Source organism: Gobius niger (genome assembly GCF_951799975.1).
Source record: "Gobius niger genome assembly, chromosome: 23".
NCBI lineage: Eukaryota > Metazoa > Chordata > Actinopteri > Gobiiformes > Gobiidae > Gobius > Gobius niger.
Window position 1 is genome coordinate 3,184,853 of NC_136874.1, and position 16,566 is coordinate 3,201,418.

The 16,566-nt window shown below is 41.7% G+C and overlaps 1 protein-coding gene across 1 annotated transcript in view; it reads left to right on the forward strand.

The window, feature by feature from the left end:
- Window positions 1–1,866: 1,866 nt before the first annotated feature.
- Window positions 1,867–16,566, forward strand: part of appa (amyloid beta (A4) precursor protein a) — a 39,322-nt gene continuing 24,622 nt past the window's right edge. The window contains exon 1 of the mRNA XM_079582094.1: window positions 1,867–2,094. Coding sequence (XP_079438220.1) covers window positions 2,035–2,094 — 60 coding nt within the window. The 5' untranslated portion in view covers window positions 1,867–2,034. The remainder of the gene's footprint in view (window positions 2,095–16,566) is intronic.

A 16,566-nucleotide genomic window follows, 5' to 3' on the forward strand; every position in this document is an offset into this window, starting at 1 on the left:
AGTTGGTACATGAAGCAATCACAAGTCATGAGAGTGTACCAACTATCCTACGAAAAAATCAACCTTGCACCGTCGTGACACCGGTAACAGCCGGTCTGTCAGTCCTGTCAGATCTGGGGGCTTGGTCTGAGACTGTCAACAGAGCAGACGCCGCCCACACTCACCCCCCTCGTCTCCCCCAAAGACTTTTGTTTGTGGGTGGGGAAAGGCTCTGGCACGCCCGTTTAGTTACTCTTTAAAAAAAAATCCTTATAGAGTAATTGAAGTGTTTAACAAAGAGATTTGAACTTAAATGTTTGACGTTATTGAGTGCAGTTCCGAGTTGTGTCCACCAGAGGGAGCACCCAGGCCAGGCCACTCTTACGTAAACATCTCTGAACTTGAAAAAACACATACATGTTTAGGCAAACATGTCGCCTCTCTTTCCACCTACAGCAATTTCCACGCTCTGTTTTCTCATTATCCATCCACTTTCTTCCACTTGTCCGGTGCCGGGTCGCGGGGGCAGCTGTCCGCCCTGCACCGGCCCCCCTGTGGCTCCTCCTGCAGGTGGTGGGTCAACAGAAGGACGGCCTCATGGTTCTCACCGGGCCTGTTGGTCTCTCATAGGACCTGCCATAGAAGAGAGGGGTTTTCTCATTAGTGCTATTTAAATAGTGCTCCATACAATAGCTTTAATTCCTCCTTTTTCGCGTCCTTTGTAGTTATTGATCTAAACATACAAAGCTTTATGGCAGTGCACCTGTCTGCTCCTACAAACACGATGAGCCAATCAGGGCCCTCTGTCATTTACTGGAGATGACGAGAGAGGCCTTAGATTATGACACAACAAATAATTAAAGGATGTTATGACAAAAACAAAACGTCAATATGGTGTGATCTGTAGAGAACTGTCACCATAAGGTCTGATAAATGAGAGCGAACCCTATGGTCTCGTATAAACATGTTCTGAAATGTGACTCTAATATTAGTTTAATGTTTATGCTCATGAATGTGTCTCCAAAATCGTTGCACTCTAACCATAAATTCCATGTTCACTTCTGTCTTGTTTGTGGAAGTATATGAATGAATGAATGAATGAATGAATGAAGGAATGAATGAAGGTTTATTCGGTTACAAAACATAGGTGTAGCTGAAGCCGTGGCTTATTATGCCGACCCTATTTACAGAACAACATCTACCCATCAAAGACAAACAAACAAAAACAAAATATATACAGTATATTTATATGCATATACTATACACACAGATACTGCTTGTTTGTTTCTTACTTATGCACAACAATTATGCATAAACTTATCTTAACCAATTTTCTTAAGCATCCATATATTTGTGAGAAATTAAGATTTTAAAGTGTTTTTATTTTTATTTTTTATAATTCATTTGTTTTTTAAACATGTTTTCTCCTCTCAGGTTATAATTCTGGTCCCTGTTTTCAAACAAACATAGTATGTTTTCATTTTCCTATGGACTTTGTACATAAAGACATCGGTGTACAGACTGACTAAATCATAGAATTTAATTGCTTTAAATTTGCTGAATATTGCGTTTTGTCGGTTCATTATACAGTGAATGATTGACTATCCTAGTGCCGTCTTCACATTTTTTATTTTATCTTTTCCAAAATAGGTGCAATTTTTCATATGATAGAAAAACTCAACATCTGAATTTTCAAATGGATGTATTTGTTTTTCCCCGATTCACCTGCAGTGTCTCGCTTTAAATGGGAAAACGTGAGAGACTGAGGTACCCGTGCGTAAAAGTGTGTGCGTAAAAAGCTTTGGCTTGTGTGTGTGTGTGTGTGTGTGTGTGTGTGTGTGCGTGTGCGCGCGTGTGTATGTGCGTTCGTGTGCGTAATCCTCTCCCCGTCTGTGGTCAGGTGACTGGCGCTGAGCAGCTGTGCAGGCTCGGTGTAGCTCTCCATCAAACAACGGGAGCCACCGGCGCAGGACGCACATCCACACCGACCCAGAGCGCACGAAAACTGGGCACAAAACACGATTTCTGGAGCCTACTGAACCAAAAGAACCAACGATGAGGGACCGAGTGGCGCTGCTGCTGCTGGCCACGGTGGCTCTGGCCATCGCTGCCGAGGTAAGAGCGATGATTTGGGGGTAAAAAGAGTGTGAGGTATTTTTCATCGTAATGTTATTTAGTTGTCAGAGGTGTAGAGTTAGCTTGTGTTAGCAGCGCGCACCGGAAGCTAACCCTTCACAATGCTGTCTTTAAGGCGTATTCTGCGGCAAAAATAAAATAAAAACATCAAACCTTTCACGTGATAATGCTTTTAGTTTTACCTAGCATGCATAATTATTGTTGTCACGCTTTTTTGTCATGTTAACAGTGGAAAAAAATGCGTTTATTTTGCGAGCAATAAATCTGAAAGGCGCCGTACGGAAGCTAGCATGTAGCATCCGACGTTAGCATGGTTAGCTTGCTACGTATTTCTGAGCAAGAAGCAACTACAGGTTTATAACATGTTATAACAACATGTAATCCTTCTCTTTTGCATCAGATGTGAAATATTAAGACGTGCACATCTTGTTTAATATATAATTTATTTTAATACGTAGGTTTTCGAGGCCCTTTTTTCCGTTGGCGACCGTTTTATTTTCAGTTATCCTCCCAACGTTCGTTCACGGCGTCAACTGCAGTGAAAATGTACCTTTTGTTGGCGTTTTTAAGGCAGTAAAACATTATTAATACATGTTGTTGGATATAGTGGACATACGGTTGCCTAATGAAATTCAGCCCTGCCAAATGTTCACCTTAAATGGCTAATAGGCGTTTAATTACTGCCCACTTGGACGCGCTACAGCTCGTCAATTATCTCCTAAATAAATAAAAAGCATGTTGTCTCGTATATCATATCCCTGGGGCAAATTTTTTAAGGCAGTGGGCGTGTGTGGAGAAGAGAGAATGAAATTATACACCGCACGAAAAGCGATATCGTACCGCTGCTGACACAAAGGCTCAGATTTTTTTTTTTGGAGAGGGTTTTTACGCAACACTAAATCTCCCGCGAATGTGTCATAAATCCGGTTGGAAATGATTATTAGTGCCAGGAAAAGCCCCCCAGATCCCTGTCAGACGATGGCAGAGGAGAATAGAGAAGTTAAGATGGCGGCGGGTAAGGCACTGCAGTATAAAATCGGAGGGGTCGGGGAAAGCCTGGGAAAAGCCAACACAACGCGCGCGCTTCGCTTGGATACCGTCGCAAACCCCTTTCCCCTTCACCTTTTTTGTGTGTGTCTTAGTTACTGTCGCTTGTAAATCTCGCGGTTTGCCTGGAAATGTGGGCACAGCGCGACTTTGGTTTCGCATAATCACTGCTCATCCATTTTTAAAGCGCCTCCTTGACTGGGGGGGGACGTCGATGCTTTGTGGTGTATTGACTCTATGGGGTTCATATACGCACGCCTTTACGTCTGTCACTGCCAGATCTACTTTCCCTTTGCTTTTACGGTTATACTCACAACTTACTGATCACAACACAGTCATTATGCAGGTTTAGTTCCTCTTTGGAAAGACCCAAGCCCATATCATACACTGTGTTTTTATTCTGGGTGATATTGTGGGTGAAACAAGATATAACGGAACATTACTGTAAAAAGCGTCATTGTTATTTTTAAGGTTGATGACACAGTGATATTAATCATTGTTTGATGTATGAGTAGGGTGGAACATCCATGCGCCTTGTAGATTAACCTGTTAAAGGTATAGGCGAGATCAAACCGTGCTTACTGCAGGAGGGCGTCGTGATTTTTCATACAGTTGCTTGTACAATAAAGCCCAGGATCGAACTGCTGATATTTCTGGGATTTCTGGCGCATTCCATAATATGATGACTGACGTTTATTACTTCTCAAATGCCCCAAAACTAAGAATTGTTATAGAAAGTCAGCATTACAGCTTGTGTTGTTCATTGATGTGTTTCTTTGTTTTTAATTTAGCATTGCCCCGGGTAATATTTTTTGATGAATGGCACTTTTCTGCTTTAATTCTGAACCTAAGCTTAGACGAGTTGATACGTACCTGTGCCCGTGGAAGGACAGGTACACATTAACTCGTCTAAGCTCAGGTAAGAATATTTCTCAGTATGTAAAAACGGTCAACTATTCCTTTAACGTCTGGAATGCCTTTAAGATGAGCTTTTAAAACAGAGCTTTTTTGTAAATTAAATAACTAAAATGTGAACTATACTATTTCAAGTAATGCAAAACGTAATGAAAGACCTTAAATAAACTGTACCTAATTCTAAAATGGCCAATTTGTAACAACAAATACAAAATGATTTCACTTTTTTGACCGAATACAATCTCTTGGACAACACGAGACACGTATGACGAGACATATTTACACGCTAAAACAGTAAAACTCCTTGGAATTTTGGTCAAATTTCAGAATATTTCAGCTTTCCTTATTTATTATTTGTAACCTGGTCAAAAATATATTGATTGATTCATTCATTTCCCTAAAAATATCTACCGTTCGACCATATGACTTACTGCGTTATACCAAATGACCACAGTGTGTTAGATATTTACCGGTAGTGACTTTTTTCGCAGTTTTTTTTTTAGAGTGGATGCCAGTCTATGGACAATGTTTGCTAGTACCCCTTACAATGGTTTCTATGGTGACGCTAAATGTATAGCATTTATCTTTACATTCAAGAAGGCTTTTTGTTCACCGTGTATTGCAATCTTTCTGATGAGTTTTGTGACTAGATTTGTGTTGAAAAGTCAGGGTTCAGTTCAGTTTAGCATTTGAGAAAAGTAAACTACATGCTGGATTTGCAGGTTTTATACAAGACCTCATGGAAAAAGGGATATTTAGTTCTTTACAGAGGAAATTAAATGCAACTTTTGTGATTCGCAGTGACACGGACCTATAAGCTTTCGCAAATTTAACTCTGTCAATGTCTGGTCTTTTCCTAAATGTGGCTTTTATCTGATTGCGCTTCATTATCCCGATTGCCGTGGCTGTTTCTGGACCAAATCGCTGCAGTTTGATGAAATTTCGTCGGCGTGTTTGAGTGATGAGAGGCTGAGACCTCTTCTTGAATCACCGTGTCAAAGGCCGCTCCATAGTTGCAAAGGGACATCTGCTGTTTGTTATACGGCCTTCTGTTTGAAACCAGCGCTGCTCAGACAATGTTTGAGAGCCACATATCGATTCCACCGTCTTCCTCTCTCCTTGTAATCTTTTTAATGACCCTTTCATTAAACGCGGCGCTTAGCTTTGTTCCATAAACCAAAAGCTTACCTTCAAATCCTTACATTTGCTTAACGCTTCAAAGGAATGACGAAGCACAAGCTCGCAAAAAGGGCCAATTATAAAAAACCCAATGCAAGGGGAGATCTTGCTACCTCTTGATCTTTGTTTACAGAGTGGACAAACACACTTGAAAGCTTTGGGAAGTTGTCTTTTCCTCATGAAGACGCCCTGAACTTGTTTAGACCGGACACTTGGAGACTTTGTTAAGACTTTTCTGTTTCCGAAAAATCCACAAGGAGTTCAGAAATTTGTCTTAAAGGAGACATTGTTCTCTTGTCAAAATCCAACCTGGAACCTCAATTGTATCATATTTCCACTTTGCAATCCCTTCAATTGTCAACATTTGTGTTTGGATAAAGCGTTTCATGCGGATGAACCCAGCAATTACAGAGATATTACCCATAAAGCAAACCAAAATGACAGGAAAGGGAAATTCTCCCCTCTCGGGCATTTCTACTTTGTCACAACCAGCGTTTTTCCCAGAACGTTGGCCTTTTAGCGCTAAATCTTTGCTTACGCAAATAGCTCATTCTCTTTCACCCCTGTGTCCACAACAAACGCGTCCCCAATTACTCTCTGTCTTTGTCCCGTCCAAAACAGAGGCATTCCTGACCTTTGCCGGTGTTATCTTTGTGTCCACGGGTTTGCTAATGTTGGAACGCAATGTCCTGGGCCCTTCTTTCACCGGACACATGCTTACTTTTATGTCATTGTTTTACCTTTGTGCAGTGTTGGGAATCTGCGGAGGTGAGAATGTGATAGTGGGAAGGTTTGGTTGGAGGATCAATGCCAGAGATTGATGACTTGGTTGCCACATTTAACCCCTTAACTCCCACCTGAACTGAGCACATTTTCTCCAGCTTTACCCCAATCCAAAAGCTTCTGGAAAAAAGGTGTGAAAATAGCAACAAAGCTGAGACAAAAACAAGGATGAATATGTGAAAAAAGCGAGAAAAAATTGACGAAAAAGTGACAGAAATGGATACAAATTTGACAAAAAAGTGAGAAAAAAGTGAGAAAAAATTGACGAAAAGGTGACAAAAAACGAATATGAATTTTACAAAAAATGCGAACAATTTCATGAAAAAGTGACAAAAAAGCGACCAAAAAATGGACGAAAAAGGGTTGTTTTTTTTTTACAAAAATGTACAAAAAATGACAGAAGTGGATAAAACTTTACAAAACATGGAGATAAATTGACGAAAAAAGTGACAAAATTTGACAAAAAATGCGAATAATTTGACAAAAAAGTGACCAAAAAATGGACCAAAAAATTGACGAAAAAGTGACAAAAAAGTCATGAAAATTTGACAAAACTGAGATGACTGCCCAACAAAAAAAGTGATGAAAAAAAATCTGATGACATGAGGAAAAAGATCAATTTAGTTTTGTAGATCTTAGCTTTCAAATGAGGCGTTACACTGGCCTACAGGATTTGGGTAAAGCTGAACTGGAGAAAATGCTCTCGGTTCAGGCGGGAGTTGAGAGGTTAAGGAGACTTAACACACTTGAAGGCCCCTAAGAGACGAGAGTAAACAGTAGCAGTAGTGAAAATGATTCCTTTTTGTGTTACTGTTTGTTCATACATGGACCTCCCTGTGTTATTTTAGACACTGCATATATTTAGCCCTGTTTGGAGAAGCTCTACGTGTGAAACTGGAGCGGCATTTGGCAAATCTGGCCATAAAACGGTTGTCTCTTCGATTTCGAGAACCAAAACGATCTGCGCATTTAGAGCCACGACTTCCCGGACTTTTCATTATTTGGGATTTGAAGATTGGGTTTGAGAAAAGGGATTAGATGTTAGTGAACTGCCTGGTGAAGGATGTGGTGGAATTGATAGATTTGTCATTGGGGCAGGTTCAGACAGAGCTGTACGGCACCGCCTAACAACAAGGAAAACAAGAAGTAGCAGTTCTGGATCAAAAGTTCAGGATACACTTGCTAAAACATGCACAACAGGCTAATCCTCCTCGTATAACTCCAAGATATACGGAATGAAAACAAGTCGGCTCTGAAGTTTACAAAAGCCATTCATGCCGTCCCCGGAGGCTCTAAATAATTTGCTTTGAATTCTTCTCAGAACAAGATTTGCAACACGAAACATTAAACATTCATCCCTCCATCTTTATTTGATCAGACGGCCGCGGTTTCCACAAACGCCAAACTTCCATGCTGAGAATCGGCGGGAAGCGGAGTTCGAGATGTTGACCCAGTTGGCAAATTTACAAAAGTTTCAAAATGAGCTGGTGCCTCTTTGATGAAACGCGATGTTATTGTTAATCTATACATCCGTCCATCTTTCTATTCTTCTATCTACATATGTCTCCATCAAGCTTTCCATTCATCCATCTGTCTTTTATCCATCCATCTATCCATCCATCCATCCATCCATCCATCCATCCATCCATCTTTTTATCCATCTTTTTATCCATCTATCTGTCTCTCTCTGTCTTTCTATTCATCCGTCCATCTTTTTATCGTCCATCTTTTTATCTATCTATCCATCCATCCATCCTTCCATCTTTCTATCCTTCCATCTTTCTTTCCATCCATCTTTCTATCATCCATCTATCCATCCATCCTTCCATCTTTTTATCTATCATCCATCTTTCTATCATCCATCTATCCATCCATCCTTCCATCTTTTATCCATCCATCTTTTTATCTATCATCCATCTTTCTATCATCCATCTATCCATCCATCCTTCCATCTTTTTATCCATCTATCTATCTATCTATCTATCTATCTCTCTCTGTCTTTCTATTCATCCGTCCATCTTTTTATCGTCCATCTTTTTATCTATCTATCCATCCATCCATCCTTCCATCTTTCTATCCTTCCATCTTTCTTTCCATCCATCTTTCTATCATCCATCTATCCATCCATCCTTCCATCTTTTTATCTATCATCCATCTTTCTATCATCCATCTATCCATCCATCCTTCCATCTTTTATCCATCCATCTTTTTATCTATCATCCATCTTTCTATCATCCATCTATCCATCCATCCTTCCATCTTTTTATCCATCTATCTATCTATCTATCTATCTATCTCTCTCTGTCTTTCTATTCATCCGTCCATCTTTTTATCGTCCATCTTTTTATCCATCTATCTATCCATCCTTCCATCTTTTTATCCATCCATCCATCTATCTATCTCTCTCTCTCTGTCTTTCTATTCATCCGTCCATCTTTTTATCATCCATCTTTCTATCCATCCATCCATCCATCCATCCATCTATCTATCTATCTATCTATCTATCTATCTATCTATCTATCTATCTATCTATCTATCTATCTATCTATCTATCTATCTATCTATCTATCTATCTATCTATCTATCTATCTATCTATCTATCTATCTATCTATCTATCTATCTATCTATCTATCTATCTATCTATCTATCTATCTATCTATCTATCTATCTATCTACCCCTCCATCCCTCCCTCCGTCCGTCTGTCTCCCTCTCTCTGTTTCTCTCACATCCGTTCAGTCCGTGGTAGATTTTCCCTCCGTCGCCCGAGTGTGAAATTGAAACAGAGGTTTGGAAATGCCAGCTCCGCGTTTGGACCGTTTCCGAAACAAACACCGCGCAATAACAAGAAACGGGCTCTCTGGTGTCTGACATCACCGTCGGTCCATCGCAGAGTCCACTGTTATTACCGTTAGTCTCGCCCCGTGATGTCCGAGTACAGGAAGTGCCTCTCTCCAGGAAACGGGAAGTACAGTAGGTCTCCAGAAATAACCCTGTCCAGTCTACAGACTCGTACATGACGTTGCGCTGCGGTCGTTACATTTATTTACATTTTTTCTTGGTTTATGAACTTGAACGTCGGATGAGATGTATAGTTTTCTTCACAGTTGCCATGGTAACTGCACCTTTCCCACCCCGGGAGCAGACGGTTGTTGGTAATCACTTTGGAAACTGCACAAAAACAGCAGATCGGCCGCTACTTAGAGCCACGAGGTCATGAGTAATTGGGCTTAAGACGCCAGATTTGAATACTGCATGTACTACCACTACTACTACTACTACGCAAACTATGAGAAGTGATGGCTTAGTGATTGTAGCAGAGATTTTCAAGTAATTTTCCAGGTCTTACTAATCTCTTCTTATCGCTGCACAAAATATCGTATCGCAATATTAGACGATGAAACCACAATTTATCACAAAATCAGGGACTTGTTAATGTGGAAAAGTCCAGTTTTAGTCATAATTGGTGGAAAAATTGTGGCATCACATTTGGGAACTGGAGGCTGCCATGTTGGACTTCCAGTAATCACACGGTTTCTTCCCTTTTCGCTGTGTTTTGGTCCTGATTCTGTGTTTTTAAAGTCTTGTATTGACGCTGTTTGCTGACATTACTTGCAATACACTTACAGTTTGTGTTTGATTGAAGGGAACATACCGGGTTTGGTAAAATAGCTCAAAAAATCAGATTCAGAAACTTTAATTATCGTAATATTTATTTGTTTGTTTATTTGGTGAGGAATGTACATGTTATGAACACACATGTTGGGCAAGTTACTTTAAAATAATGTTCTATATTAGTAGTTAGAATTAGATAATACAGTTTCAAAAATATAGCTGAGTTACACTACTTTGAGTTACTACACGGTAGCGCCTCCGCTTCACAGCTAGAAGGTCCCGGGTTCGATTCCTCGTGTCTGCATAGGTTTCCCCTACAACTAAAACATGTGCAATAGGTGATTCTGACACTAGCCTGGCTCCACATCATGGAGATGTGTCGTCAGTGGCATCGAAGGATGGGTTCAATGCAAATGCTTCGGTGCTGTGTTTTATTTGGAGATTGGCCTTTTATGACTAATATATTAACATATTTTGTAGAAATAGTACATTCCTTAGATACTGAAAAAAGCCCCTGCACGGCTCATGCATGTAAACACGCCATGTCTGATTAGAGCCATGGGCTGATTCACACACCTGTGTCACGTATCAGTTTTCTTAATACAACCCACTGCCTCTTCTACTTAAAATCAAGCTTAAAACACTTTTAACTTTTTATATTTGACAGGGTTTTACATATTCTATGCTGTTTTACAGGAAAAACAACAGAAAAAAGGGCATTTTTCTTTTTGCTTCATCTTGAAATCCTGATCCCGCACCTTAAAGCAGCACTGTGTAACTTTATAACTTTAGAAGGATGCTTTATTTTGCTCTAACGCTCTGCTGAAATGGCTTTGTCCAGATCATTAGCTTCCCCTGTGACATTGCATCACATCCTAACCTGAAACGATCCTCCGCGTGGCTTTAACCATCGTCGGGCCAATCAACTTAACAGCCTCTTTATTGTCCAGGGAGCGATAACCGTTTAGTCGGACGGTCAGCTCGCCGTCGCCACTTAGCAAAATTAATTTCTTAATGCGTTTGCGGCGGCGGCGGAGCAGAAACCTCCACACGCTCACAGATCCGGATCGTTTCCTCCGACGCACGGCCGGGAGGTGAATCAGAAACATTGGTGAAACGAGTGTAGGTTTGGTTGAACTTCTGACCCGGTTTCTCCGATTGCGCCGGCTGTTGTTCCCGCAGGAGGAGGTCCCTTTGCATCATGTTGCCTCATCCTTTCACTCGGTTGCTCACGCCTCCATGTCTCCGCTTAGAGCCGACACAATGAGAATCATGCACTGTCAGACCATTAGGACTGATATGTGCTGCAGAACTTTAAACTACAGGTTTAGCCACTTTTATACATTATGAAAGGCAGTAAAGAAGGATGTTTTGTTGTTTGGAATCACGATTTAATAAATTGTGGAGCCGTACAGAGTCACATATTGTTTATTGGAAAAATATAATGAATGCTTTTACTACTTTTAAGAGTAATCAAGAAATAAGCAAAAATAAACAAGATCCAAAATCCACTCTTTCTCAGTCCCTTACTCAAAAAGTAGGGCATTTTGGGGCATTTTTAGGTGTAAAATTCCTTATTTTTAAAAACATAATATGACAGAAAACTCACATTAGATAGTTTTCTCATAATCTACAGCGAGAGTTTGACATCTCTACATTTAAAAGTTTCCCTGTTCACCTGCAGCGTCTCGCCTTAAATCAAGAATCAACAATCTTATTTCAGTAAATAAAGATTGATCTCGTTTTAAGTGCGATGAGATCTTTTTCTTTGAGAGTAAAAAACCTGCCTCATAGTAACTAAATACATGTTGAGTAACAGTATCCTGGTAAAGTTAGTTTCATTTGAGAGTGTTTAGAATTAGGGCAGGGCGATATGGCCTAAAATCGATATCACGATATATAAAAAAAGAAATATCACAATAACGATATATTTTAATGATAGAATTGAACGTGGACAAACTACTTCACAATTCCAGCCTCACGCCTTTTGGAAGAAAAGCATTTCATTCTTTCTTTTTTTTAAGCATCAGACTAATTTCCTCACAAGTATGATCTACTCAGGCAATTTACATTGTTCTAAAAGTATTCAGAATATACTACTCTGATTAGACAAAGTATCAGAATGCGTTGCAAAATTCAGTAACTAAATACACATTTCAGTGTGTTTTCCTCAACACTGTGGACAGATTTCTCAAAACTAGTGACTCAAATCGACTCATTTCAAGAGAACTTTACCTGTTTCTGGACTGTCGAACTGGACTTTGAATGTTTCATTTCCTCATTAAAGTAAACATCCAGGAGCATTAACCTCTTAACCTCCGCCTTAATCGAGTACTTTTCCTAAGATCCACAAAACTGATCTAAGCGGACCTTTTTCCTCGTGTTGTTTTGGTCTTGATTTTGTCGTGTTTTGTTTTTGTTGCTTATTCCAGCAGCTATTTATAGGTTAATAAGTCTAACTTCACATTCTGCCAGGGTGAGGCTGCGTTTCACTTTTCCGAGGCTAAAATAAACTCGTCTTCTCGCTTCCAGGCTCTCACAGGCCACAAATCGAAACGCAGTGTCCGAATAAATCATCCACGGTTACAAACAGCGACCCTGCTAAGTGCTACAAACTCTGCTACCGAAATCATTCACGTAAATATCCGACAAGCACAACTCTATGACTGTTCATAAATCAATGTGTTCGGAGGGACGGGGCCGAGCCGAGCGCTGAAGGCTTTGAAGAAGGTCCCGTCGGGGGATAGAGCGCGGGATAATTGCGGATGGTTCTTATCGCGGCGGCCCAGGCGTGCTGCGGGGCCGAGGGGGAGGCGGAGAGGGGGGGAGGTGGTGCTACGGGGGTGTCCAAGAGTGAGAGGAGAGAGTGAGGCGGCACTTTAGTGGAGGAACGATGACACGGGATGTGTGACGTGAAGGCGAGAAAAGATGGCGATAAACGACATTATGGAGTCTATAAAGTGTAGAAATGACGGTCTGGAGGAGCAGCAGGAAGCGAGATGGGTCACATGACTCTAACGTGACCATGAAGAGTCTGTTCTCAGGGTGAAGCAGGTCATTTTATCCGTCTGCTTGTATCGGTGCAACTACTACTACGTCTATTACTGATCCATAGACGACTTCTACCACTTCTGTAACGCCTGACCTTGTCCTGGATTCACACCAACCCAGCGCACTGTCACTGATCGAGGCTGAGACGGAGGAACCTGGTACCGAGTGTGTGTTTCTTCATCGTAGGGCCTGACACTCGGCTTCACTAAACTTCAGAGGAGGCCGTGCTCCGCCGCTCGGCCTCATGGGAACTGGAGAATCCAAGGACGAATGAAGAGCAGTCACGACCCCGTCTGAGCCGTCACCATCTCATTATCGTGTGTTGTGAAGCTTCTCACGCCTGTAAATGATTTGTAAAGACTTACTTATACTTTAGGAAGCTCCGGAGTCGCCTGAAACAGCGTTCAATGAAGTAGATAAATTGTCTTCCTCTGCGTACTTGCCGTGCATGTGTCAGGAACACAGCGCTGTTCGCTGGACAAAGACGAGCATTAGGGTTGGACTGATGTGCGATATCATCAGCATCATGATGAGAGAAATCATGTCAGAAACATGCGCTGATCTTCTGTGGGCCTTGTAAACCTTCCAACTAATAAGCACGCTAGTTTCAGTAGCCTGTCAGAAGCCAGAAGACATGATGTGTTAGCCGTAATATTAAAGCAAAGACGCTTCTCTATTTCTGATGCACGGGTCTCTCTCTCTGAAAGCTTCACTGTTTAACACCGCGTGGTCTCGCTTTGCTTTTTGTGCGTACACTTAACCGTTTTGAAATGCCGTGATGGATCTCACATCGGCTAAGAGCTAACTAGAAGTGCATGGGTTTGGATATTCTCACGAAGGACAGAGAGAGAGAAGAGAGAAAGAGGCGGAGCAGGAGGTACGAGGCTACGAGCTCACGGACCGGGCGGCGCGTGGAGCAGCTTCAAAAACCTAACCTACGACGCAAACTTGCAAATATCGTCCCGTTCACTGAGCAAATGCAAAGGATAAGCTCCGGTTCACATTTGTATTAGTGTGATGAGAGCCTTGGCATTGAGGAGCAGAGACTCTGAATAAGTCGTCTCCTCTCAGACTTTTACACACGAGTTTTAACACATTTCTGTTGCAAACGTCGTGTTCCATGACTCTGTTCAGATCAGGTTTAGTTTTGATCCATTTCTCCTGCAATCTCACATTTGTCCTAAAATAAATAATATATGCAGCTTATACATGGACTATGTGAATGTCTTTGAAAAATGCTTATAATGAGAGATGGACGAGATGATTCGGGATTACAGAGGCAGTTGTGGTGAACAGGTCTGGGCTCATTCTACACATGAGGACATGGAGGAACATGTAGGGGAGGTTAAGGCGAGGGATGAAGCCATGTTTAGTCCCACAGAACAGTAGGAAAGCTCTCCTTGTATCACACGGCTTATGACTGCGCTCCTCATGAGGCGACAGATATCGGGCAAAACCAGCTTCATGATCTTCCAGAATATTAATATTTTTACACTTCCCCTTTATCACCTGCTCTCCTCGCTCTCCCACACTGATTTATTAGCATTTAGCGGCTCGCTGCGTTCCTCCCTCTGACAGCTGGCCGTTCACATGAAAACCCCTATAAAACCACGTGCTTTAGCGGCGTTTTCCCCTGAAACGCATTAGATATGAGCCACGTAATGAGCGCCTGTAGTAAAAGTCATTTATAGGTCGCAGGTTATGAGGGAGATAAAACGCCTCCAGCTCGAGTGGATTTGGAGTTATATATCGCATAAGAAATAAGTGTCATTTCACTCCGCCGCTTTCGTTATTCCTTTGAAGTTTGCTGCGTCTGGTTTTCGAAGCCGTTATCCCACAAACCCAGAGCAAACATCACGCTGCACCTTTTTATTTGAACTGGGTCAGAGCTGAAGTAGGTCACCTGTCTGAGTCAACGGCAGAGATTTAGGGCCAAATCACGCACTTTGGAAAGCAGTGGCCGTCACAGCAGGCCTCAGATGGCTTTCAGAAGCTTTCAATCTGGAATGCAAGCCACGTTTTCCTCCATTTTCACTGCATGATTTGGCGGAAACAGAAAAATGACCGTCCAAAATGCTTCAACGACAGCTTTGGAAGGCGTTTGCACAATCCTTAGAGCCTATAGACTAAATACAGCACAGTGCGGTCACAGCAGTGCTCGACCTACAGCAGAATGTAAAGTCAACGTCAACACCAAGACCCATAATCCATGTGAACCGCCCCGTGCCCAAAGCAGCTCCGGCCCCAGACCACTGTGGCTCTGGGGTCTGGAGCGCTTTGCCTGTTGGACCAGTTTAGAGGGAGTGGAGACGCAGTTATGATTCAGAGGAAGGAGAACGCACTGGAGCAAACACCACACGCCTGTTATGATAAGTAAAATGTTTACCTTAAAGGAACAGGCCAGATATGTTCTTACCTCATTCAGTCTCTCCTCCCTCCTCTACGGGGGTGAAGTTAGAAACGACCAAGCTCTTCCACATTCTCTCTATTTAAATACGGTTACATGAGTAGTTACACAATCCAAGGATTTTATTGGAGCTACACTGAAAAGGTCTCCTGATCTTTCATAATGGAGGAAGCTGCTCAGTCCTGCTCATTTATGTTTAGGTTTATATATAGTCTTCAATTAAGCCCATTGAAAAGTATTATTATTATCTATTTCTGTTTTAAATATTCCTTGTGTGCTTTCAAAAGTACAACTCTTCATCTCCTTGAGCTCTGCTGTGATTGACAGCCGTCTCCATGGCGACTCAAGGGGAAAGGGGCGGAGTTAAACGTTTCAGCACCTCGGCCATGTTTGTCTCCGCAAGGATCAGACTCAGGAAACTTTATTTTAGCGGAGAAAACTCACTCGCACACAAGGAAGAAACACCTTTGTGATAATGGCTAATATCAAACCGCTCCAGGTCGCCCTCGTCTAAAGGCTCTTGAAACACAAACCCTCAAAAGGATCTGGTCTGAAGTCGGTCTGAAGTCGGTCCTGTTCCGCTCCGTCCAAATGGGATTTTCAAAGGAGAAAGTGATTCCAGAAGATTTGCCAGTCAAATGGACGAGTTCTTCCACTGATTTGCCTAAACCGTGGGCGGCAGGAAAAGGGAAGTCGCTGTCGGGCGGAGGCAGGATGTTCAAAACAAACTTGTCCTCCTCCTGTTGAACTACTTTGTCCTGGTTTGATCTGGTTCAGTTCGGATAGAGTCCTGGTTTGTAGGTTTAGGTCAAAGAAAAGCCACAGTCAGTCTCAGTTATGTTTAAGGAGACGGTAAAGCAGGCCTAAAGTAGGTCACATGATCCGCAACTCTATAACCAATAAGCCATCGGCAGCAGATGCCTTTGTGTCAGATGCCCTCCCGTCCTCATGTTCTTTAAAGGGCAGGTCAAACGTCTGCTGTTAATCTGCTGATGTCAATATGAAGCACCTTTTCACACTGGCTTCACGGTATATCGGCAAATTATTGCTCTAGAGGTTTCAGCTGGTGGTTCAGAGAGAGGGAGACGTTTATTAGAGAATGACTGACAGTGAATCGGGAAATCCCTGAGGTCTTTCACCAGACTGAGATTTACACACAGTCTAAAATAAAAACAACTTAATAATGTGCAAAAGTTATCCATTATTATCCTCCCTGGCTTTTTTTGCACCTGAAATAGCATTTTTTGAATCTCGTTTTGACACAATTTTGTGGTAAAAAAGAGAAACCAAATTGGACTAAATCATCAGCTTATCATACAGTATATACAAAAAAATAAAAGTACCGAAAGAAGGTACCAAAACCTATTATAACATCTTTGCATTTGAGTTTTGCTGCTATTGGTCATCAATATTTAAAATAAATAAAAAAGTGAAACACAAGTGGAAAAGAAAAAC